General features: G+C 50.7%; 1 protein-coding gene across 2 annotated transcripts in view; it reads right to left on the bottom strand.

Annotated features, from left to right (window-relative positions):
- The window catches only part of DOCK1 (dedicator of cytokinesis 1), a 556,534-nt gene that overhangs the window by 11,700 nt on the left and 518,719 nt on the right, over positions 1-26,115 (bottom strand). For both annotated transcript variants that reach the window (XM_005225872.5, XM_002698580.6), the window contains exons 44-49: positions 24,038-24,124; positions 21,156-21,332; positions 20,108-20,191; positions 14,598-14,735; positions 5,832-5,977; positions 1,697-1,895 (exon numbers count right to left, since the gene is read on the bottom strand). In XM_005225872.5, the coding sequence (XP_005225929.2) occupies positions 1,697-1,895; positions 5,832-5,977; positions 14,598-14,735; positions 20,108-20,191; positions 21,156-21,332; positions 24,038-24,124 (831 nt within the window). The remainder of the gene's footprint in view (positions 1-1,696; positions 1,896-5,831; positions 5,978-14,597; positions 14,736-20,107; positions 20,192-21,155; positions 21,333-24,037; positions 24,125-26,115) is intronic.

The following is a 26,115-nucleotide window of genomic DNA, read 5'->3' as shown; positions in this document are numbered from 1 at the left end:
GGGGAGGGACAGAACTTATACTGTGACGATGGCCGAAGCTGGCACATCCTTTGTCTTCTTGTCACGGAACTTGATTTGGATCAACTCTGCCACTTGGCTCAAATTCTCTGAGGCCTTCCGCTTTACCATCTTAAAGTAGAGCTCAAAGAAAAACGTCTGACACACTTGCTCAAGGTCTGCACTTAGCAAATGTTCAAAAAATGTTGCTGTTAGTTTGCCCATCCGGGTAGGGTGTCTGGACACTCGGGAGAAGGAAGGGGGTGCTGGTCAGCCCCAGCAGTGTTGCTGGCCACTTGGCTTTCCAGAAGAGTAGATGGAGCCCACAGTGGTGGCGGGGGAAGGGGCGTCATGAGAAACCTCTGGATAGCACCACGTGAGGTCACATCTGAGTGCCAGCCAGCGGCCAGTCCCTTCCTGAGCCCTGCACCCTGGGCCGCCTGCTTCTCCCATGAAACACTGCAGCCCAGACACAGTCAGAGCTCTGTCCAAAGGCCTCACAAGAGCATTCGCCTTCAGGAAGACCGTGTGTGGTCTGGGGTCTCCTTTCTCCTCTAGACACCCAAGCAGCACGTGACTGCTGGTCTCCATGACAAAGGGTCTGGATGAAACATGCCTTCTGGTGTTGAAGATACAAGCAAGCAGTGAAGTGTGTCTTATTAAACGGTGGCCCCACCTGAGCCCTTTGATAAGCAACCGTTCAGTAACTGCCAGGGCGGGTCAGGGGTCGGGGGCTTCCGCCCAGGGCAGGCACATTCTTGGGCACTGTAGATGCAAACGGCCTTCCACTGCAAGGAGGTGGTAGCTCCAGGCCCAACTTAACCTCTGAAGCTGATGGCCTGAGAGAGCCTCCTCTTTGCTTTGTCTCCAGTCTACAAATAGCACGTTCTGAATAAAGTTCAGCCCAGAAGCTGCCCTCAGTTTGCGACACACTGCTGGGAGCGTCAGCTGGCATCCCTCCCACCCCCGCCCCAGCCCAGGCCGGGAGGAGAGCGTGCACTTGGCTTTCCCTGTTGCCACACACCCTGGTCTCTGGAATGAACGAGAGTCCCTGGGATCCGTTTTTAATGTCAACTGACCAGCATGAGTTAAGTCCCCCCAAATCCTTGTGAAAGATGGCCAAGGGATTTAAGCATGGAACAGATGAGGCGAGGAGGATAACACAGAACCGCGTATGGCTGGCAGAACCTGTGGGAAGGGGCTCTGGGACTCTAGCTGAGCGGATTATAACACTCCCGCCGAACACCCGCCGAACACCGGCTTACCATTTCTGGTCAGGAGAGGGTGGGGGAACGGCATTCGCTGGCCTGGAATTACTGTTTCCTGACAACACAAGCACCCTGCTCATCTCCTGAGACATCTGGGTGTCTAATGAGTGAGCCCGACTTTGCTGCGGAGCCCGGAACCCTGTGGGTCCCGCTGATGGCTGCCCCCCTCCCCCGCAACTGGCCCTGGAGGATGGGGGGATGGAGGGAAAGACCAGCATCCTCCAGAGAGACGCGGGCCTGCTCTGAGCCTCTGATGTCCTGGAGCATCTGTTACACAAGGGCAGGGATGCAAGAGACCCTGGATTCTCAAATGACAATTCACAGCCCATTCAGTGAAATCTGATGGACAGCCCCCTCGGCAAAATGTGGAGCAAAGACAGGCCCCCTGCGGCAGCTACCGATGAGCGAGGGAGAGCTCCCTGTGAAATTACCGTTTCTGAAAGGATCACAGCCTCAGATTGCTGCAGGGGAATGTCGGTGGGTTTAAATTCTTTATCGAATATCTCTTGATGCTTGCTGTTCCTTTTTTCCTTCTTCTTGTCCTTCTTCTCTTTGTCAGGGTCATCCTTGTCCAGCTTGTCCTGGGACCGGGAGTGCATTTTCTTCGGCAGGAGGGGTTCCAGAGCGAACCTAAAGAAAATGTTGTTGGTTTTTTTTTTTTTCAATCAATGATGCCTTTCTAGGAGAAACTGTTGCTTTTTGCCCTGCGGATCCATGTAAAGTCACTCACAATGAATCAGGTGCTGTCTGGGGACCGCCCAACTTTACAAGGAAAGAAATAATTTTGAAAGGAAGCTCAAGGGCCACCTAAGATACTTATTACCGATTGCCATGGTGACGGTCTTGCATCGCGATAGAAACAAACTGGGGGAAAAACACAACATGGACAGGACGAAAGCCTGATTGGACTACGGGATGACGATATTCGGAGATTATTGTTGCTTTATGGCCGGAGGAAGGTATTTGAGATCTATTTCCAAAAGGAAGTTCTCACTTTTTAGAGATTCACACTGCCATACTTATGAATGTGAACAGGAGAAACAGGCAGATGCTGATGCAAAGAAATGTCTGCATTGGTACACAGGGAGCTTCCACTCGAAAGCCTTTGATGGCTCAGTGAGAAAGAAGTCAACTCTAGCTCCCAAAGATGTGGAGTTGCCCTGAGATTTTCAGCCAAGAACTGAGCTTGAGAAGGAGGATTTGGGTCCCAGGTCTGCCACCTACTGGTAAGGGTCCACTGCCTCTGAGCACTGGGGACTGGACGACCCATTCACAGAATGAAAAGAAAATGGTATTTAAAAAGAGATGTGACCTATTCAAAGAAGTGAGTCATATAGTCCTATAGGAGAAACAGCACATACTGTGATTTCTGATTAGAGTGTTTTTAAAGTGTGGTCCACACCTCATTCCTATATGGTTAAAAAGAAGCAAAATGGTCTGCTGAGAGGGTTCATGGAAGCTCCTTGCCTTCGAGCTGCTCAGGCAGTCCCAGAGCCCCATGGGAGGGCAAACTCCCTCCCCCGTAACGTGGGATAAGAGGCCAGGTTCCCAAGCCAGCCTATGAGAGCCCCTGGTCCTCACTGCGACCTTCCAAGCCTGACTTCCCAAAACAGCCAGAGAGTAAATTGGTTTCCTCGAGGGGAGAATGATCCTAGGAGAAGGCAACTTAGAAAGCTGGTCGCATTTCCATCCTAGCTGTGGTTTCTTTCAAATTTACTTGTGAACAGGAAATGGAGAACTAAAGCACTGCTCTAATCAAAACACCATTCCAGCAGCTTGGCTCCCTAACATGAGCGAGGTACCACAGACATCCACACTGAGCTGGGTCATTCAGAGAAGCACATTTCACATCCAGGGAAGATGCTGACCGCTGAGAGAAAGAATCACATCCCCTTAGTTTTGTTAAAAAAAAAGAAAAAAACTGGATGGGCAGAGGGATTTGAACAGTAATGGTATTGAATGTAGGCATTGATTATCAATAGCTGCTAACATCACTGCAAGAGAGATAGTCAGGCACAATGTCCTTCTGAATGGAAGAACCTATGAAGTCATCCGGCCCCCAAATCAAGCCTGAATCTGTACAAGTCTCTAGATGGGACCACCCACCTGAAGGAAATAGGAGGGACATGGAGATAGAGTCAATAACACTGTCGGGGATGCAGTCAGAAAAATCTGGATTGCACCAGCAGCAACCTGGAGTTTTCAACAAATAAATTACAAGGAAGAGAAATGAAAAGAAGAGAGTGGAAGGAGGAAATCTCTTGATTAAAAGAGAACTATAGAGATATGGCAGGGCTGCCCAGGTGGCGCTGGTGGTAAAGAACCCGCCTGGCAATGCAGGAGATGTGAGAGACTCGGGTTAGATCCCTGGGTCGGGAAGATCCCCAGAGGGGGGCACGGCAACCCACTCCAGTATTCTTGCCTGGAGACTCCCATGGATGGAGGAGCCTGGTAAGCTATAGTCCATAGGGTCGCAAGGAGTCGGACATGACTGAAGCGATCTAGCATGTATGCAAAGAGGTATGGCAGCCAACTCCAAAGTGGGAGTCTTATCTGGATCAGTTTCAAACAAACTAAAAAAAAAAAAAAAAAAAAAGCCATTTATGACCCAGCTGGAAATTAAAACCAATATCTGATGATGGTATGGAATGACTGTTCATTTCTCACCTGTGCTAAAGGGAGTTTTTTTTTCTAAGTTCCTACCATTTAGAAAGCCACACTGAAATGTTTACAGATGAAATCACACGATGCCTGAGACTTGCTTTGTGTGTAATATGGAGGAGGGAGAGGGTGGAGTACAGACTGAAAGAAGATGGGCTGGGAGGTGATCACTGCTGAAGCTGGCTCACAGGTGATGGGCACAGGGCCTCGTTATGCTATTATGTTTCCCGTGAAACTTTCTCATAATAAAAACCTGAAGATGACTGATGGAATACACCAGTGTTGACTTTGATTATGAAGGCATTTCGGGACATCTAGATAAGCAATTAGCAATAAATCAACATCCATTAGGTGTTAAATGTTACATCTCTTATAAACAACAATAATAATAAAAAAAAAACCTTCATGATTTTATTCTAGGTTTTACAGAACTTGAGACAATTAATAGAGGGAAATAAAGGATTAATGGACATCTTCTAGCTCGGGGTGAAACCTGTGCTGTGAAATCCAGACAAGTACACAAAGCACCAAAGAGGAGGCTGAGCTGGAAATGTTTCACAGGATGAGGCAACTGCCGGCAGGTGCACTTTATTCTGCACGTCACCAGTGCCATCTGGGACCAAAGTCTCCCTTTTTCCACGTTAGTTGGGTAGCTAAGGGTGACAACCCTGTGAATGAACGAAAATCTGGACTCTAATAAAGACGCCTTCTAGTTTAAGGTTAAACATATGGCTCCAGGGGAGGAGACAATGGTTTCCACTCCTGCAATCACATGTGCAGGACGGAACTCTTCCATCTAAAACCTCTAGCTCACTCTTTGCTCTCGCCCCTACATTCCTGGAAATATAAAACCCTTTTCATAACTAGCCTGGGGATTTACTTGGGGAGAAGTTGAATTAAGTTTCTTTAGCAATCTTGCTCTAAGTGACAAGTGCACTTGATTTAAATACCTCTAAATCAAGAATTTCCATATGGACTTGGCCTTGTAAGTAGCAGACACTGACAAAAATTACTGTTAGGGGAAAAAGAAAAAAAAAAAGTGGGAACAGTTTTCTCTCCTCCATTGGGCCTGCTAGCTGTTGGCGACAGAGGGCACTGGGGTTGGAGCTGTCTCTTGGGGTGCTCTGGGAGTTTCTGTCTGCAGGTTGCCGGGGCCAAGAGCCTACGGGTTTGATAAGATGATGGATTGTAAACCAAATGGGCTTGGACAAACACACAACTGTGCAGACTCGACAGTAAAACAATTAGAAGTTCTCAGATGTTTAAACTGCATGTGACACTTTTTTCTTTCTGTATAATCAGAACAAGCTTTATATGTAGGCTACTCACTAAACACACAAAAATGTCAACATCGAGGCTGTCTTTGCAGAAGACACAGTGGGAGTGCAACGAAATGTTGACTCATCTATTCCATTCCTGTTCCCTTCTTAGTGGCTTTGGCTTAAGAGCAGTGCTCAAGAGCAACACTGGGTCTCAAAAAAGATCTTGCAGCAGGAAAGTGGCCCTGCCGGCCTTCAGGGAAGCCTGCCTGAGTATGACAGGCCTGCCCTAGTGTCACGCCTTGGAAGTGAGCAAGGGATGAAAGCACAGCACACCACTGGCAAGGAACGCACCTCACTGTTGCAGGGCACGTTGACAAGGACTGGACACTCATTGAGGTTTTATAGTTTGATGGAAGTCTCATCCAAAGTGGAGCCCAAAGCGAGAGATTGTTCTCAAAAATTGCTAAGACCCTACAAGTCTTAGTGGCACCATGGCTGTAAAGGTCTTGGATGATCTCCGTTTCAAAGGGAGTGTTGAGTTTCAGAAATCCTCTCAGCTGTCATCACAAATCCAGGACCCTGGAGAGCTCCTCACAACCCCCCCAGCCCTTCTCTTCCCTCCCTACTGCTGAGCCAGACTCACCCATCAGAGCCAGGCCTGGAAGGGGTGCTGTCGGATGAGAGGGAGGAGACAGAAGCCACGGATAGAGGCCGGGACGAGGAAGGCATGGTGAAGGATCGGACCATGGACCGGGGACGGCTGCCTCTTCTGTCGTCCAGACTTGAGGGCTGGGTTGGGGCAGAGGGGAGAGAAAGAGAGTGACTTGCTTGATGTCCATGCCAAAAGATGTCCAGCCTGGCATGGCCAGACACCTCAGACCGAGTGGTCTTAGCAGCCTGGAGTCTATACCAAAGCAATCTACACTTTTATCAACAGTTGATGTTCCTGTCCAAAGCTGAAGCTGAAAACCATGGTTATCTGGAGATTTTTTGAAATATGATTTGATACTGTGAAATATACCGGAAAGAACTTTCTTGTTGGTTTTTTTTTTTAATTTAAAATGCAGTTTTCTTTACCAAGACCACAATGCCTTACCCTGCTCCAAAGTCAGTACAATGCACTGATGGACCAGGAATTGCAATTTACAGAACACATCTAGAATGTGCCTTAAGGACTTGGCAAGATGTTTAGATGAAATGTGTATCTCTGCATGCTGACAAACCAAGCAGATCACCAAAATACATGGAGGCACAGGGACTGAACTTGTCTAGACTGAAGTGAGATGCTCCTGCTGCTTTATTAGAGGTGGGTTTCCTTCCCTGCCAGTGACTGGTACAGTAGGTTAGCTGGGTCCATGGCTGGAGTTGCTGAAGCTCCTCCTTCTTAGCAGGAAGTGGGCCAGTAATGCATCCAGAGAGAAACGGTCTCTGGATACAGTTTTCCACCCTCTGTCTGTCACACAACTGCATATTAACAAAATAAGCATCACTGAAATACAGCACATGTCAACACCTAATTAGCTACAAAATGCTTGTGTACCTGCCCCTCAAGCCAGATGTTGGCACAGCTGGGACAGCAGCTGGTGCAGAAACTTTTTTTTTTAACCCTCAGGATGTGGAAATCAAACTTCTGTAGGGCATTCCCTCTCTGTGTGGCTCAACCTCCCTCAACCCCAACCCCATGATACCAAAGCCGGCGTTCATTCAGCCCATCTCCAATAGAAGAACTGCTTGGGACCCGGGCTGGTTACAGATTATATAACACCACTGATAAGAGGGCCTGTTTCTTAACTACGTTTTGCCCGTGAAATACCATTGGACCTGAACCTTATCTCTTCAATAGTAAAAGGCTCAACAGACTTGTGGGTGCCAAGGGGATGGGGGTTCGCAGGGGACGGGATGGGGAGTTTGGGATTAGCAGATGCAGACTATTACATACAAAATGGATAAACTGTAAGGTACAGGGAACTGTATCCAACACCCTGTGATAAATCCTAATGGAAAAGAATATGAAAAATACATATAACTGAATCACTGTGCTGTCCAGCAGCATTCAACATGGCACTATAAATCAACTATACTTCAATGAAATAAGCTTGTAAAAAATAGTAAAAGGTTCAAAGTCGCAAAAGAACACTTTAAAGCAGGAGCTGGTAAACGTTTTCTGCAAAGGGGAAAATGACAAATACTTTAGACTGTGGGCCATAAGGTCTCTGTCCCAAGCATGAAAACAGCTATACACAATACAGAAATAAATAAGTACGGTTGTGTTCCAATAAAACTTTATTTACAAAACAGATGTCCGGCCGTAGTTTGCTGACCAGTGGCTCACTACCCAGCTGCAATCTGCCAGTACCGAGGGTCTGATCAGCCTTAACTTTAGCACTGATGAAGGTGCCATTGCCCAACTCCAGGGAGACAGCCTTTGCCATGAACTGGCTTTTAGGAGGCAACTAAAAGGAAATGGTGACTTGCAGATTAGCCTAAATTGTAAAAACGTTTCTAGAGACTCAAAGTCTACAGTATCTTCTTCTCAGCCTTTAAGGTTATATTCCATTTCTAATGATTATAAAATACTGGCTATATCCCTCCTGTTTTACAATGTGTCTTTCTTTGTAGCTTAGTTGTACAATGTATCCACTTCTCTGATGAAATGATCTTCACAGCAGCCAGGGTCAAGGGAGTGGGCATACAGGAGCCAGCCAGCCATGGACCAGGAGGTGCATATGGCCACAGGCTGCCCTCATCCAGTTCTTGGGAAGACCCAAGCAGCTGCGAATGCCCCCAACCACACAGGGCTGGCGATGTGCCCCAAGAGGCAGCCCTGAGTCTTGGTCAGGATGCATGAGCATGGACGGGAAGACTGCGAAGGATGAAGCAAGGGGGATGCAGGAGGGGGCTCTGGCCGGGGATGGCCAGAAGCCACTGGTGGTCTTGTGTCAGCAGGGCACCCACTGGGGGTGGCCCTGAGCCCTCCTCCTGGGCCATTCACCTCGCACGCCTTTCTTGACCCAGCAGAGCCTCTAGAAATCGAGCAGCCAGGACTTCTGCTTTTCCATCTGAAACCATCAGGGCCTCCCAGTCCTTACTGGGTAGCTCCAGTGCTAGGAATTGTGAGGGAGGGGACATCTGTGTCCCCGCAGCAGGACAGGCACTAAGTGGGGGGGCGGGGAGACCACCAGGTGGGAATGTCAGCCCCGGCACGGACTGCGTGACCTCGCATAAAACAAAGAACCACTCAGACACCTAGCTCCCTCCTGAGCACACAGGGGATAGTCACGTCACCTTGGGAGGCTGGCGAGGATGACCTGTAATGACACGTGACAGGCAGGGCGGCTACACGAACGGCAGCCTCGTGTCCAGCTGTACAGACACGAAGCACAGACGCGCTCCAGCCCCTCACAGAGCACGCCTGCTTGTCCCAGGACACACGCGGTCACCATACTCATCTCCAGGGTGGTCTGGAAGGCCCCACCCACGCCCACCACAGGTGCAGACTGCCCATGGCATGCTGGGGATGGCTGGTTTCACTGCATTTAATCATGCTGATGGGGTTTCATGGGGGTATGGTGAGACGCAGGCCCGTTTCACAGTCTTCTAGAAATGTCCCTTTCCAAATGCTGCACAAATGCCAGCTGTGGACTGGAAACCCACCGGGACAACAGGCTGGCCCCTAGGAGGGGGCGCATGTGCAGGGGTGTATTAGGAGGGAGTGGGTGGGTAGGTGGGAGGGGGAGAGATGGGGTGCTCTAGGACATGCAGCCTCAGGGTCACCACCCAGAGCCCACACCCTGACTGCCCTCCAAGCCTTATCAGCCACTCTTCTCTTGGTTGGAATATTCTGTTGAACTCCAGCACATAGAAGACGGCAAGGGGAACTTCTCTCTGGAGGTGGGGGTCATCAGCTTACCCTCCCAATGAACACCCCACTTAGTGGCCTCTGAGGAACCCCAGGGTTCCATGGATCCCAGTACGAGAATCACTGGAACAAGGCTCCCTGGAAACGGTGAAGGGGGCCCTCTTGCTGTTGTCGCTCAGTCATTCAAATGTGTCTGGCTCTTTCTGACTCCATGAACTATTACAGCCCGCCAGGCTCCTCTGTCCATGGAATTTTCCAGGCAAGAAGATTGGAGTGGATTGTCATTTCCTCCTCCAGGGGATCTTCCCAACCCAGGGATCGAACCTGTGTCTTTTCCATCTCCCTCACTGGCAGGCAGACTCCTTCCTGCTGAGCCACCTGGGAAGCCCCGAGGGAGGGGTGGAGGGGGAAAGTCCTGGAGGCAGGGGTGACAGGTGAGCCACAGCACCGTCTGTGCTCACCATGGCGAGGACCCGAGAAGGATGAACAGCGGCTCCTGGGTGTCTTGTCTGCTGATCGTGGTGGAGCGGGACCAGCCCAGGGAGCTGGAGGGGCTGGACAGCGTGGGCTCTTCTGGGCACAGGGGTGCAGGGGCCCAGAGGCAGGTGGACGGGTGGGTCTGCGCTCAGGGCCGCAACCAGGTGATGCAGAAAGCGATAGAGGATGACAGTGGAGAAGGGGCAGGGCCATGGGAGGCTCCCTGTTCTCATCAGACTTGAATGAACCAGAGAAGGAAGGAGTGGAGGACAAACTCGAAACTCTTTCAGGAGCCTATGGACAGATGCCTCCTGTACGGCCAAGGGCCAGCGAAGGCACAGGGCTGGTGCTGAACGTGACTGAGGCTCGTGGCCTCCACTCTGGGGGCCCCGGGCTCTTCACACCTCCCTCCCCAAGTAGCAGGAGGAGCTGGGGTTCCTGTACTTTCTTTAAGGAAGTGGCAGCTCCTCAGAGCCCAGGGTTGGCAGGATGAGGCCAAAGCTGAGTGGACTGGACGGGGGTCTGATGGAGCCGCTCACGGATTAGGAGTCAGAGGGCGTCCCAAGTCTTCCCTTTCTACGGCTTAGGCTGGCTCAGAAAAATTGACAAAATGGTTTATGTCCTTTCTATGGGGTTTTTATTTTTAAATCCATCTTTTTTTTAAACCGGATGACAGTATATTGCTTTTTAAAGTATTCTGAGATGCTTGAAAGTTCTCAAAGTAGATAAGAAGGGGAAGCCTCATTCCAGACTGCATTTTATCACCACATTTTTCAGAGAATGACAGGGTATCAGGCCTCCTGTTTGCTCAAGGGAGGCTGGCTGCAGAACCTGCCTTTGGGGGTCCCAGGATGAAGCGGGGACACAGGAAGGCAGCTCCAGGGGACAAGGCACCACGGGTGGGAAATGCACCCTTACTTAATTCTGTTCCTGACAGCATTCTCAAGATGCCCTGGCTGCCCCTACAAAGGGGTCGGACATTGGTGGAAAAGATGCCTTCTCAGGGTGTGGTGCAAATGGCTTATCTGCCAGCTAAGGATGGCAGATCGCTGCCCACATGACAGCCCCGCCTTCCTACCCGCCCCGCTACCCCCGCCCCCGTGCTCAAGAGCAAGCCTGCACCGAAATAATGAATCACAGCAGAAGACAGGGATATGAAGGATGTTCTGATGAGCCAGACAGATTTCTGTCATTTTGAAATATACAGGAAATGATTGATCAAAGAGGAAGCGTTTCACTTAGAAAGAGAACACAGAGCTTGCACAAGTGTTTATTTCTTAGAAAGAATTAAAAGTGGCGTCAGACTTTGAAAGAGGTGCACTGTGATGCCCTCTGAAACTCTTCCCGCCACTTGACGCTGATTGTAATGAGTTGTAAGCTCCAAAGTGATGAAGCGCAGCTCGAGGACTCTGACTTGCATGGAGGGCCCTCTGTGGTGGCCAAGCAGGAGAGCACCCTGATTCCTAAGCCAGTTCATCTGGAGCTGCTCCTGTGGGGCTGACAGTCTTGGATTCCCGCCTGCTGGGTCTTCAGACCATAGCCCGGCAACTGAGTTACTCTCAGCTCGTGCTCTGCTTTAGCCAAGGCCACAGACACCTCATCTGATGAGCACTAGGTCCCAGGCTTGGAGGCACTGGGGCCTGGGCATGGCCAGCAGGGCTTGGGGTGGTGGTGGGGGAGCGCAGGGTGTAATCACAGCCAAGTCAACCCATCTGGGGAGGAGTCCTGCTCCTGACTTGTCTCCAACCACAAGGGCAAGAGAAGAAGAGCTTTGCCACTTACGAGCATGAGGCCTCAGGCTAGGGGCCCTTCTCAGGTTCCTCCACCTCTAAAAGAGGTGGGTTTCCCCACCTCGAAATGTCCGCAGCGCCTCCTTCCTCAGGCTGCACTTCCTACTTGCAAAACGAAAAACTCAGAAAGGTACCAGGCTCATGGTAAGCACTAAATTAGCGTTTGCTAAGTGAGACAGATGTGTGGAAAAAGAAGTCAGTTCAACATAGAGCAGCAAACTTTTGAGAACGGCAGACAGATGGAGCTGGGCTAAAAATGAAGCCAGAATGGCGTGCCTAGTTGGATACGTGGTTCTTTAGGGGGTAGAGGGCTCTGGGTCCTGAGTGGTGGGGTAACTGCTGCAGCCTGCCTTCCCTTTGCAGGATAACCTGTTAGACCTGCTCACAGACACCCCGTCCATGCCAGTGGGCATGGGATTCCAGACCAGAAGAGGTCTCACTGCCTCTTTTTGCCACACTGATGCTCACCTCTGAACAGTGGAGAAATGGGACCATTTGTTTGGGCAGACATCCCCCAAGCCCACAGTCAAGGCTAGGACGCACCAAGATTCCCATAAGGAAGGAAGTGATGCTCTGAACTGCACACCACGGGAGCACTCTGAGGTGTGGTGCCTGGCCCTGCCCCCAGAAATGCTAAGACCCAGCTCGTGAAGACTGTCTCAAGCCCACCACAGGCCTTAAACTGCCAGGTACTTGGCATCAGTAAGGATAGAAACTCTGCTCCGTGTTATGTGGCAGCCTGGATGGGAGCGGAGTTTGGGGCAGAATGGATACATTTATGTGTATGTCGTACAGCTGAAACCGGGCTTCCCCGCAGGCTCAGCTGGTAAAGAACCTGCCTGCCAGTGCAGGAGGCATAAGAGACAAGGGTTCGATCCCTGGCTTGGGAAGATCCCCTGGAGAAGGAAATGGCAACCTGCTTCAGTATTCTTACCTGAAAAGTTCAATGGACAGAGGAGCCTGGAGGGCTACAGTCCATGGGGTTGCAAAGAGTCAGACACTTGAAACTATCATAACATTGATAATCAGCCATTCTCCAACATTAAAAAAAAAACAACCCAAAACCAAAAAAGATGCATACAATATATAAAAAAATTACCAGCCATTCTTTTATGATGCTCTTGATGTTAGCCCTGGCTCAGAAACCTTACACAAACTCTTAGTAAAAGCCCAGGTCTTCCCTTTACCCCAGAACAGAGTCTCCCAGCAGTCCAGGCTCTGTGAGGCTGGGTATCTTTCTAAGTCTGCCCTACGAATTGTATTCTGCCCAAGGCATGGCTGTGTCTGCACCAGCCCCGGGCTTGCCACTCAGATTCCTGCCACCAGCCTTTGCTGAGTGAGTCCTCTCTCTGGGCAGCATCCTGCCCACCTCCTGCAGCTTATCCTTGACTTAGATCAATGGCCACTTCCTCCAGTAGGCAAGTTTCAGACTTCAGTGAACGGCTCCTCCCCTCAATGACTCTGCCCTTGGCCTGGGCACAGGCTCCATCTCAGCTTTGGGACATCACGCGTGCTGTTGCCCTGTGTGCGCTTTAACCCTCTGCTTCTGCTGTGTGATTGGAAGCAGGGTTTCCACGAACCAGCCTGAGTCCCGTTGGGTTGATGAGATTTTTTCTGTTGCTCCCTGACTCTTAGGGGAGATTGCATTCACAGCCATCGGCAGGGTCCTTGGTGATCAAGCACATTTACTCAAGCTTGCTCACCCAGACATTTCCAGTTACTGAAAGGAGGTGACTAGATTCGCTGGCAGAGGACCTGAGGAAGGGGCAGAGGTTCCTTGCCCTACTTCCTAAGCGGGCACCACAGGCAGGACTTGGGTACTCTGCCCTGTGGGCCTGTCATGGTCAGACGGCGTGTGCTGGGAGCTGGCATATTGTATATTGAGTGCATATTGCATATTGAGTGCAGCACTTTCCACAGCATCGTCTTTCAGGATCTGGAATAGCTCAACTGGAATTCTATCACTGCCGGGAGCCAGCGTGAGGAGCTCCACCCATGACAAAGGTCATGAGGAAGGAGGCTCGGCATACGCAAAGGCGGGATCGAACCTCAGGAGTCCCCCTGGAAATTCTCGAGCATCTACCCCCAAAACCAGAGTCTGCCTACTTTCTGCTTTGTGCTTTCACCTACACCTCTGACTTTACGGGGGGCTGTCCCCCACTACCTCTCTCTGAAAAAAGAGTTAGCTTACAGCTCCAGTTAATAATTTCTGGGTGTGACAGTGTTTAACCTACAAACTCCTTTGGAAATCCTCTAGCCTGCCTGAATAGGTTTTTCCAGCCACATGTGATTGTTCAGAGCCTCCCAACTGTGAGAGGCAGGAGATGCTCTAAACTGTCTAAACACAGATTCCTTTGAGTAGTTAAAAGATTGATTAGAAATTGTATTGGTGAAGGGTTTTTCACTTATTGGGCCAATGTTTGCTGCTAAGTCTCCATACTCCTTACCTACTGTGTCCTTGGCAGTGTATTGATTGATATAATGGGTGTATAGAAATGTAGGTAGTAGCCTCAATGTTTGTAACCTTGGACCCTTGAGTTAAGTCTTTTCTTGATTGATCCCACCTCACCTTTGCCCTATAGGAATGCAGCTTTGTCCAATGCTTTTTTGGAGGCTGGTGCCTGACTTTGGAATAATCACCTTTAGAGAAATATAAGTTTCTTAAAATGTTAACAGGCCTCCTGGCCAGAAGATGATGTAAATCACCTGAACTTTTGCATATGATAAGTTTGAAAGCCTGGCTTCGATGAGGATCAGGAACTGCTGTCCTTGCATGACTCCACTCCTTCCCCCATTATCCTTTATGCACAACTTAAGGTATAAAAACTACTTTGGAAAATAAAGTGCGGGCCTTGTTCACCAAAACTTGGTCTCCTCATCGCTCTCTCTCCCAAATTCTGGCTGAGTCTCCATCTGGAGCGAGGAACCCGCCATGCTTGCTAATTATGCCTGGGCTTCTAAGATCCGACCGGGGAGGCCTCAGTGTCTCCTCTCCTTCGGGAGAGCGGAAGGGCGCCTGTGGCCTACGTAAGTGGTGCAAACTTCTTGTCTTGAAGTTTTATTGGTCTCCCGCGTACACCAAGCTACTCAGCCTCTTTTCTCCACTGAATTTTCCTACTGAGCTATCCTCATTCTATTACTCTTAATATCTTTGATAAATATTTAAATAAATAGGTTGCCTATGCTGTCCCTCCTTTGAATACCCTGGATCAGCCGGGGCTGGACCCCGGCAGGCGTGATGAAGAGACGTGCTCCCCCGACCCCTGCCACACCAGCCGCTCACCATGGTCCGGACGCCGTACTGCTTCTCCACTTTCTCCTTTAACTGTCTGAAACAGGCCTCCATTCTCTCATGAAACGGCCTCAGTGCTTCTGTGACTTTGTCTCCATGGATCCTGATCCCTTCGGCCAAAAATGGAATCTGAAAAACATACCAGTTGACATTCCTTATCTCCTGTTTAATGATCTCAAAAGAGCGATGTACACCCGGCAGAAAGTGGCGAGCCACGTGCAAAATGCATCTGTTTCGGTTTTCCAATCAAACCAGCTGATTAAATTCATCAGCCAGGCATGCTACTCTCCCAAACCAAAATGTGTAAATGAAAAGCATTTGTGTCTTAAGTTGGACACATCTAGTGCAGCGTGCAGGGCACGGATGTGTCGTTGCTTTGCCTGACTTGCATTTGACCATCAACCCCAGAAGAGACGGGTCTGTGCTTTCCACCTGAATTTGAGAAGAACTGCATTTTGGACTTGTTTAGCTGTAACTTGATGTACTCACAAAGGGCCATGTCACAGTGCCAAGATTCCTTTGCTAAGAATACTGCCTCTATAACCCACTCCAGTATTCTTGCCTGGAGAATCCCCGTGGACAGAGGAGCCTGGCAGATTACAGCCCACGGGGTCATAAAGAATTGGACATGACTGAAGTGACTTAGCATACATGCACAGCTATAACTTGACCTACTTGCAAAGGGCCATGTCACTGTGCAAAGATTCTTTCGCTAAAAATATTGCCTCTACAGGCAACTGAGAACTCTATTCCAAAATGTAAAAACCGAATTATATGTGATCTATAGTCCTGAAGGGTATTCTTATTTGGAAAGGAAAAACAAATTTATCCTTCCTTAAAACTAAAAATAATCACCTCTCTGCCAACACTGCTGTCACAAACTTCCACGCCGACGCTTCACATCGGACCGTGATGTAGCTGACCTTTAAACGCATCGTAGGGACATTTTTATTCCCCAGCCCCAGAGACCCTCCAGAGTCCCTGCTGTTGGGGGTGGGTGTCAGGAAGGCGCCTTTCTTCCCCCAGCTTCTGCGTCCCCCGAGGCTCCGACTGGGAGGTACATGCTCTCCAGTGCAATCAAGCTAAGAGGCTTCTTCTTAATAATTTATAATTAAATCAAAATACTGATTAAAAACAGATTTTCTTAATATGACAGAACACCAATGTAGATGAGCAGATTTATTAGTAAGAAGGATAATAAGTCCACAATTGAATTTCATGTGAACAAATTCAAGAAATTTTATCAGGATGAATCAATGCACAAAATGTATTTGGCTGCCATTTATAGCAAGCAGCTGGAGCCTCTTGTGGTGCTCTGGGAGAGGACAGGATCAGTGAGCACCCCCCCTGGGTTGACACCCCTCAGCCTCCTCTCGGGCTGCGCAGGCACAAAGCGTGTTCGGCTAACAGCTGGGTCTACATCCAAGGTAAACTCCGGGCATCCCTTTCTGGCCGTGATCACCAGGAGGACAGTGTACAGCTAGGACTTCAAACGAGATGGGACCTTTTACTTCCCCACGCGTATTACTCTCGCAGGTGGCAGCCTCCAGGGGCTGGCTGCAGTTTGTTTAGATTCAGCAGGAGAAGATGCTCACAGAAATCTTCTAGATTCCTGGGGGTCGGCAATGGCAGGCTGGGGATAACCTGTTGTGGGACGGGAAACGTGTCTTGTCTATCCTGGAATGAAGGCAAGGATAGGGGTGTGGTTTCAAGGTGACAGCCCGGCCACTCTAGACACTGAAAGCATTTTGCTCTACAATGGAGCTTTCTCAAATGTGCAAAATGAAGTCTAGTCATTTCTGTAATTTTTTGTTGGTGGTCTGACAAAACTCTTAATTGGCCAGATGCTTGACATCAAAGAAGCTACTTGCTGGACTAAAGTGAAGACCTTTTGGTTCAGGTCTTGGGAGTGAATGAAGGGCAATTTGGCAGGTGAAAATGATCCTTTCAACTGGTCCCTGACATTGGTCAGTTATAGCTTTCTACAAGAGAAGGGTGGGATGGGGCCCTTGTTCTATGTCCGCTTGGGGCTGAACTGAAGCTATGAATAAAAAGATGCTCTGTGCAAACACTCCAACATACAAAGTGCTTAGCACACGAACGGAAGCCATGGACTGAGGCCTGGAATGGTCTTTGGATTTCAGCAGGCTGAGCATCAAAATCTCTCAGGCAGATTCCTGAACCATAGTCCTGATCTGGTCTAGAGCAGGTCTCAGGAATCAGAACATCTAAAGAGTTTCCCAGAGCCCAGAGGGGGAGGAGGTCATCCCCAGAAGCCACATGTGTCCTCAGGTGCATGCTCAGTCGTGTCTGAATCTGTGTGACCCCACAGACTAGCCCACCAGGCTCCTTGGTCCAAAGCATTTCCCAGGCAAGACTACTGGAGCCATTTCCTTCTCCAGGAGATCTTCCCCACCCAGGGATGGAACCTGTGTCTTTTGCTTTGGCTGGCAGATTCTTTACCACTCAGCCACCTGGGAAGCCCAGCAAAGTCACATGTTGAGTTCAAAGTGAGCATGTGGCCGGCTCTCAGAATAGCGGTGTTGTATGTGAAATCTGCTCCCGTGTGTCCCCTCCACGGGTTCACAGCCTGCTGGTCGCACAGAGCACTCAGAAGCAGCGCGAAGCACTCCAGGAGCACTGCCCCCGGTGACCTCAGTCAGGCCTGTCATCAGCTGGGGATGGTGAGAGGGTCTAGGCTTTCATTTCTGTGCATTTCAGAAGACACATATGCGGGCACCTCAGCGGGCTCGTCTGAGCCTACACGGATTCATCCTCAGACCCACAGCAGGGAGGCTCTGTGAGACAGCTGTGTCTGCGGAAAGAGGGAGCTGTGCCTTTGAAGAAGGGACTGGCGCTTGTGGCTGCAAACCTGGAAGAGCCCCATGCACGCAACCGGCCCCTGACGGACCCCAACTCCCACCCCTAAGGCACTGAACACCCCCTACTTCAGCAGAGGCAACAACAGAGCTGGGAGCTGCCTGGGACTTAATAACCAGCCTTTGCAAGTGATTTTAGGGACCAAGATGTTCTGATTGCACATCAGGGATGGACACTGCCCAGGAATCCTTGGGATTCCCAGGAGGAAAACCTCACTTTGCCCTGATGGAGCTTCAGGGAAGAAAAACAAATCAAACAAATTAACAAACAAAACCAAAAGAAAGCATCCCAGTAACCCCAAACTTCTTTCTGTTACTGACCATATGACTCAATTACTGATATTAAAATATGGATTTTCAAAACATCGGCAAATGAAAGCAAGATCACAGGTAATGTTTTGAATATGTATTTTTCATCACTCTTTGATTTAATGAAGTGGCTAGAAAACAGATTTTTTTTTTTCAACTTTCCTGTGAACTGCTTTAAAATTCATCTTTTAATATAGTTATTAGGGGTGATGACATAGTGCTGACATAAAGTTCTCTCTGGGGAACAAATTACTTTCCTCTGTAGGGCCTGAAACTCTTAAAATCCAATTTGCTGTAAAAGCTTACAGGGAAAAAAAAATCAATATAACTTTTTGCAGGCCAAACTAGGTTTTGTGTAGCAATGGTTTTACAGCCTTCAGTAGAGTTTTGAATTTTGTACCTTTTGGTTCCCACAACATCTGAAATGGAATCATTCAGACCTGTAAATCCTCTCCCTCTTTTTCTAAGTTAGAGACAGAGACTGCCTACACAAAGCTTATATCCTGCGCAAAGAAACCATTCTGTAAAAAGTTCCCTTAAATTCAGCTCCCAAGGTGTCTTACCAGAGAAGAATTCCAAGGCCAAATTGATATCAAATGCCTAAGTCACACCCATTAGGATGGTTGTTATAAAACAAAGAAAAAGAAAACCAGAAAATAAATGTTGACGAGGATGTGGGGAAATTGGAACCATGGTGCCTGCCTGGCGGGGGGGATAAAAAGCAGCGCAGCTGCTGTGGAGAACAATGCAGTGCTTCCTCAGAAAGTTAAAGACAGACGTATCACACGATCCAGCTGTCCCCCTGCTGGACACATACCCAAAGGAAGCGAAAGCAGGAAGCAGCAGTTTTTTGTAAACCTGTGTTCATAAAAACATTGTTCACAACAGCAAAAGACGGAAGCAACCCAGGCAGCCATCAGTGAACGAACAGATAAGCAACATGTGGTCCATACAGACAGCGGAACATTATTCAGCCTTAAAAAGGAACGAGATTCTGACACATGACTATGGATGAACCTGGAAGACCAATCCCAACTGGAATGAGAGTCACAAAAGGACAAACAACGCATGAGTCTACTTATATGAGGTCCCTAGAATAATGCAAATAAGAGATGAGGGTTTGATCCCTGGTTGGGAAGATCCCCTGGAGGAAGAAATGGCAACCCACTCCAGTATTCTTGCCTGGAGAATCCCATGGACAGAGGAGCCTGGAGGGCTACAGTCCACGGGGTTGCAAAGTCAGACACGACTGGAGTGACTTAGCAGGCACGCACAGAATAATCAAATGCACAGAGACAGAAAGCAGGGTGGTGGTTTCCAGGGGTGGGGAGAGTGGAGAATTATTGTTTATTGGGTGTTGCGTAGGTCTGCAAGATGAGAAAGTTCTGCAGATGATGGTGGTAATGGCTGTACAATGACGTGAGTGGACTTGTGACACTGGACTGTGCACTTAGAAATGACTAAGGTGGTCACCTGTATGTCACACACATTTTATCACAAAATACACACCCATATATTACATAGATATGAAAGAAGTACTTGTAACTTGGCTTGAAACCGAAACCCAGGCCCGCTCTGCCCTAACAGGTCCCGTAACCCACGGGCTGATGGTGGACAAGCCAGGACAGTGAGGCTCCAGGGAGGCCAGGAGCTGGTACTCACAGAGCACTCATCAGAAGGAAGAGCTGGGACTCCCAGGCTGTGGAGGGATGCCGCCCAGGCACAGGGTGACCCTGGTCTCTGCCCCCCTCAGCTCTCTGCCCTCAGGCTGGCATGCTGGGCACAGATCAGCAGTGTCCTCCCTGCCTCCCACAGGAGAAAAGGAAGCCTAAAGAAGCCAGATGATGCTGGGCAAGATTGAAGATGGGAGGAGAAGGGGACGACAGAGGGTGAGATGGTGGGATGGCATCACCGACTTCAATGGACATGGGTTTGAGTAAGCTCTGGGAATTGGTGATGGACAGGGAGGCCTGGCATGCTGCAGTCCATGGGGTTGCAAAGAATCAGACATGACTGAGCAACAGAACTGAACTGAACTGAAAGGAGTCAGCTGCCCGAAGTCCAGAGCACACACCGACCGAGGGGAGGAAACAGACCCAGCTCATTTGCAAGAGTGAACGTTCTAGGTGTTCATACTCATGACAATGGCCAGGAGTCCAGTTAATCGCAGCAGCGGTGGGTGGGTTTATCCAGTACAAACACGGCTGTGTGCACTCTGTGGCGGCTGGCAGGTGTGCTAAGGAGGCCCAAAGGGATCTGGTCCCAGGCTCAGCTTTCCCCACCCCAACCCTGCAGCTGCTGAGAGACGTTTACCTGCCAAGCAATCAGGTCCTTGAGCTTCTCGATCTTTTCGTGGGCCTCGGGGTGCTCCTGCAGGTACCGCTCGGTGAAGAAGGCCTGGTGGGGACAGAGAGAGTCGCTGAGCCCACCAACATGCCCTGCCCACAGGCAGTTTGGCACATCTGGAGATCCCCAGGCCCAGGGAGAGAGCCGTGGGGAATGCAGACCCACAGCCCTGCCATCACTAGGCTCACATCCCCCCAGGGTGGGGCCCTCTCTACCAAAACATTCGGGAAGGTCAGTACAACAAAAGGACTCTGTTCATTCACTGCGGAGGCCCCGTCCACAGAGCCCAGCGAGGCTGCTGCTGACCCCCCGCAGCCTCCTTGCTCAGGTCATGGGCAGCATTCCCCAGGTGCGACCATCAGCCGGGCCTGCTCTGCACCTGGGGACGGCTGGGACGCAGCACCACCTCTCTGTCCCTTCACGGCCCACCTTCGGGCAGCGCCCTTCCTGCCTCAGTTTCCCCTTTGTCTAGACCGGGGGGGCTAGCAAACTCTCCCTGTGAAGAGCCTCAACTTTGCTGCCATTGTATTGGGAAGACAGCCTCGGACACCAAGAAGTGGATGGCCACAGCCACGCTGCAAACTCCATGTACAAAATCAGGCGGACCCCTGTGCCTAGACCACCAGCCCATGACCTTCAACTTCGGCTCCATCTTACTGAGATATTTTTCCAGGGAGATCAGCTGGCTGTCCCCACCGCACCAGTCTCCCAGCTATTCTAAATATTCTAATGCCGTTGTCTTCCACTATAACTGTATATTGTGGTCTTTAATAACCCCAGGTCTCTGGACAGTCAGGAGGGTCACTCTCCATCAGCACAGCATGGTAGGGGAGTGGGGACAATGTCCAGGCCAGCCATGGCCGGGATGGCAGTGGGCAGAGGCTGCCCCCGGGGAGTGGGCCGTGTTCGGCCCACTTCAGCGAGCCCGGGAAGGTCTCCGGGCTTGGAGGCGGGGTTTGGAGCTAGCCCGTCCCCGGGGGCGGAGCTGCAGAGAGGAAGCCGGCGTGTCACGTGCCTTCTCGTAATTGGCAAAACCTCCCATGACGGCGGGGTCCACGATGCCGTTTAGGAGCATGGAGAGCGGGTTGATGGGGAGGCTGGGGTCGTCTAGGTGCTGCTGGACCATGCTGTTGATCTTGTCGTTGGTCAGCTGCATGGTCTCGATGGCGTTCTCCAGGGGGCTGATCTCCACCTGCGGAAGCGGGAGGACGAGGATGACTTGGGCTGGTGGCCACGCCCCGCCCTGCCCTGCGGGGGCCCTTGCCATGCCCCCCGCTCCTCGCCAGAGGACAGGCATCCAGACTGTGGCTCGGGCTTCCTTCCAGTGGACCTTCGGGGCAAGGTCTCTCATGACCCAACAAGAGGAGCCAGGCATATGAATGTCTTTACATGTTTCCACTGACCCAGTCCCCACGTACAAAGTTCAAAGGCATGATGCAAGGCCGCCTTGTCCCGGGGTGCGTGTGTGTGCACATGCTCAACTGTATACATGTGTGTGCGTGCATGCGTGTGTGTACATGTATGGTCATCCCAGGAAAACACAGCCCTGAGTGCTGCTTGAATACAGCTGCTTCACAGAAGAGGGCTTTTAGCCATGGTCTTGTCTGCTGCTTGTTTTAAGGAATCTGGGACAATCTGTCCTGTCCCAGAGGCAGGAGGTCTGGGCGCTTTGTAAGCCCCCCGGACCTGTTTGGCCCGCGAAGTTGGGGGAGGAGTAGAGAGGTCCCGCCACGGTCTCCACCTGCAATCACGTGCCCTCCAGGGAATAAAAGAGCGCCCCCAGAGCCGGGGCACGGCTTCCGTTGGACCTCACAGGCCTCCCTTGCAAACCTGACGCCAGTCAGCAGGACCTTCAGGGCAGGAGGCAGGGCGGTCCACCTCAGGCCCACCTCTGCCCACACTGCCAAGGCCCTTCTTTCACTGGGGACCCCGCAGGGCTCCGTGATGCTCAGCCCCGCCCTCCTCTCTGGCTCAGCTCTAACCGCCAGGAGAACGTGACTGGGTTTAAAACAATAACACCACCTTCAAGCTGGGTCTCCCTCCAACGGACCCAAGGCTGGGCCCCTGAGCCACGTCTAGGGGTGACCTCAATGTAAGATAACCTGGTCCTTGCCCTCCTCAAGGCTAGTGTGCTGGATCCCCCTACCTGTGCCAGGGACCCGAGGGTGTCTTTAGCAAATGGCAAAGCAGAGCAGCCTGTTTTCTTTTTGCTCCAGCCCCTGGGGGCCGTCTGAGAGGCAGAGGGAGGGATGGAGGTGCAGAGACGCTCAGGGAACAGTTCTGCTTGTGGCCAGATCCTGGAACGACACCCTCAGCTGCTGCGTAGGAAGCCCTGCTTGTCAAGGAGCCTGCCCGCGACCCGATGGAGGGGCAGTGACATTCAGAGAGGAGGCCGACCCTGTGCCGGCCGGTGAGGGTACCCTGGTCCCACGCGCACCCCAGACAACATGTATCCCAGGACTGGTGTCATAGCCCAGCACCTGGCTCAGTCACACCCTGGAACACACCCTCTTGTGCACGTAACTCAGCCACATGGACTCTCCAGGGCAGAATTCCCTCCTGACTGGCTAATGACTCCCTGTTGCGGACCCTGCTGGCCTCAACAAAGAACGGTGTCCTAGATTCATCAAAACAAGAGGGTCAGCTGCTGCCCACACCATATCCCATGCTGGTCTGTCCTGGGAGGCAGACACTCGGCAAGAGGGACCTGTGGTATTGACAGCGGGATTATTTCAGTCATGCCATTCGGGGATTATTCAGCTTCCAGCCCTCTTAGTTCACTAAAAAAAGGGCCAGTACAGCCCACGGCAGAACCACATCCTTACAGAAAATCAGGGATTGCCCCTCTCCACCTCGAGCTGTTAAGCGCCTTCCTCGTACACCCTGGCTGGCTCACGGAATCCCCGATTACAAACGGCTTACGGGCAGAGGCTCATTAGGAAGATAGGACTGTGCTTGTTTATGGAAGGGCCTCCTGGTCCATCTCCCACCCACGTACATCACCAGCTCCAAACGGTGCCAGCGAAGGCTTGCATTTCTGCCACCTGCCACGCGTCTCCTGAGCCTTTCCAGCTCAGGGCCCGAGCCAGAGGCCCAGAATTCAGCTGGTGAGGACAAAGGTCAAGAGTGGAGACAAGGCTGGGAAGAGAGGGTGCGGCCATAACGTCTTAGGGTGAATCAGGAGCATCCAAGGGGCCTCGTGGTAAACTGAACGGCGAGAACCACCCCTCTGGGTAAGATCCTGCCAGGTAAACACCCAAGGCATTGAGACACAGGACAAAGCGTACATATTCTAATCAGATCTTTTTATACCAGCAGTTGTCAGTACGCTGCTGCTGCGATAGTCAACAAGAATCTTTGGCCCAAAACTGGTTCCTGTCATTACAACTGTCCAATAGTAAGGTTTAGCTGATGAGATGTGAGTGATTCTTTCTTTAAAAAGTGTGGGCGGTGGGGGGGGGGTGGTATATTCTCAAACTATTTTTATTTGAAACGAGCAAGTACTATTAATCAAGTTGTCTGTCATGTAAATGACAATAAGACCATCAGGAAGAAATATCTTAAAAAGGGTATATGAATTGGAATTTGTCTTAAACTTTTCACTTTGTTCGCAGAAAAGAACTGTCAAAACAGCACAGTGAGGGCTGTGTTTAAATATTTTGTAAGAAGGGATGAAATCTTAATTCTTTGGTTTTCTTCTACATTAGAGGTGGCTGTGATTACAGCATGTCCACTGTGGTATTTGTGGGCAGAGATAGAGATTCTGGGTTGTTAAGCCTGACATGGGGTCTGCAGGGTGTGTGCTGGCCACGGTGACCAGGTGACACGCCCCAGGAAGAGGCTGGGTCAGGCCATAGCAGAGGGGTGACGGGCAGTCCTTCTGCAGGGTGTGCTTACCATGAAAACAGACTTGACCTCAAACCACCTCAGGATGCCAGGCAGTTTATATGCAGTGGTGTAAATGGTCCTCTCGATCCACATATTCTGCAAAGGGAACACAGACCCAAGGCGGTTAGAAGAAGGATGTTGTAGGCGGCTGACAGCTTCTGCCCTCAGGGGGGTCTGCTAGGCTCTGGGAGGCAAGGTCACCAGCCACCCAGGGGACACCTCACGCTCTGCTGAAGCCAGACCATCACACACGACACGTGGTCCCCTGTTCCTTGGCCAATGGTGCCCACTTCCCTGGTATTTGGAAAAGAAAAGTATAACAGACGAGTCAGGAAGAATTATCTGCATCCAAACAGGGGAGGTTCCCTCTGAGTGAGCAGATTTTTGGAAAGGCTCTGATGAGTTTAACGTTAGCCTTTCTTAGTGTTCATAAGAAACCTGAGGATGCAAATTCACTGAGGAAGATGGGGCTTCGTAAAAGTGACCTCTCATATTCTAATAAACTCAGTCAGCATTTTAATGATTGTTTTTTTGTATAACATATATTTACATCAGAAAATAAAGATATGGAAATAGAAGGCAGAAAAATCACCCAGTACCCAAAGATGATGGAGAAGGAAATGGCAACCCACTCCAGTATTCCTGCCTGGGGAATCCCATGGCAGAGGAGCCTGGCATGTACAGTCCACGGGGTTGCAACAGTTGGACACAACTTAGCGACCAAACCACCACCATCACCGACCACCCAGAGATGACAACCTATCTATTATTAGGTTTTATTTTTACTTTTACTATCTATTGTTAAGGGTACTTATTAAGCATTCATAAGTGTGTATATGTGTATTTTCAGTGAAAATACCATTTAATAATCTGCATTCTTCCTAAAGAAGTTTCCTAAGTAACACAGTAGTAAAGACTCTGCCTGCCAATGCAGGAGACGCAGGTTTGGTGCCTGGGTCAGAAAGATCCCCTGGAGTAGGAAGTGACAGCCCTTTCCAGCATTCTTGCCAGGAAAATCCCATGGACAGAGGAGCCTGGAGGGTTACAGTCCGCGGGATCACAAAGATTCAGCTACAACGGGGCACACATACACAAGCTTGCACACACTTCCTGAAATGGTACATCTCAGATTGAGGGAAACTGTATATAAGCTGATACACATAACTCCACCTCTGTCCCGTGGCTGCCCTGAACTCCAGTGCAGAGTAAACAGTGGCCCTTCCATCCCGGCCCCTGCGGCAGGATGTCGAGCTGGTGGCGGCCTTTGCTGGCAAAACCTCCAAGTGATAGAGAATCACTGAGTCTGTCCGTAGTGGCCCAGATACACAGAGATGGCATAATGGAATGGCAGCATTTCCAGAAAACTGGGCTAGAGCTTGGAAAGCATTCTCCCCAGACCTCAGACTGCAGAGGAGGGGAAGGGGTAGGCCCTGGCGTGGGCCCAGGGACACAGGCTCCTGCTGCCCCCAGGGGCTGGCGGTCAGGCGCCGGTCTGGAGACAGCATTCTGCACGTTCGGAGCTGCCTGCAGCCACAGCCCACTATTCTCCTCCCCAACGCTTCAAGCCAGCACCCTCCTAGGGGCCTTCAGGCTCCACACTGACTCCTCTCAGCCTTTGGCCTCCTCTTCTCTGGCCCTGGGTTCCAGAAAGTCACCCCCTGGCCAGGTTTGGAGGTGCTGAGCTGCTCTGAGTTCCCCGGCTGGCCTGGCGGGGCAGTACATAGACTCCCCACCTCGGGCCCCAGCCTGGCTTCCTGTGGCCACCAAACCCGCATGCTTATCTGGAAGCCAGGAGCTTTGTCAGGCCCATGAAGGACTAAACCCCGTGGCTTCTGAAAGCCTCATCTGCGTGTGAGAGGACCTAATGGGGCCATTACGGGATTTCAGGGCCATTTAGAAAAAGCCCGGCTCTGAGGCTTAGCGCAGCTCCAGTGTCAGGAGCGCGGTTATTCTTAGCTCTGTCCCAACGGCTGCAGGCTCGTCGGCAATTTGCCTGACCTCCTTGTGTCTCTTCCTTCACAGTATGAAAAACCTACATGGCTGTGAGATGTGAGAGGCGTGAGGGAAATTCAAGGAGGGCCCGTACA

The sequence above is a fragment of the Bos taurus genome, chromosome 26, assembly GCF_002263795.3.
Source record: "Bos taurus isolate L1 Dominette 01449 registration number 42190680 breed Hereford chromosome 26, ARS-UCD2.0, whole genome shotgun sequence".
NCBI lineage: Eukaryota > Metazoa > Chordata > Mammalia > Artiodactyla > Bovidae > Bos > Bos taurus.
The sequence above is the reverse complement of the archived record's forward strand: the minus strand, read 5'-3'. Positions and strand labels throughout refer to the sequence as shown.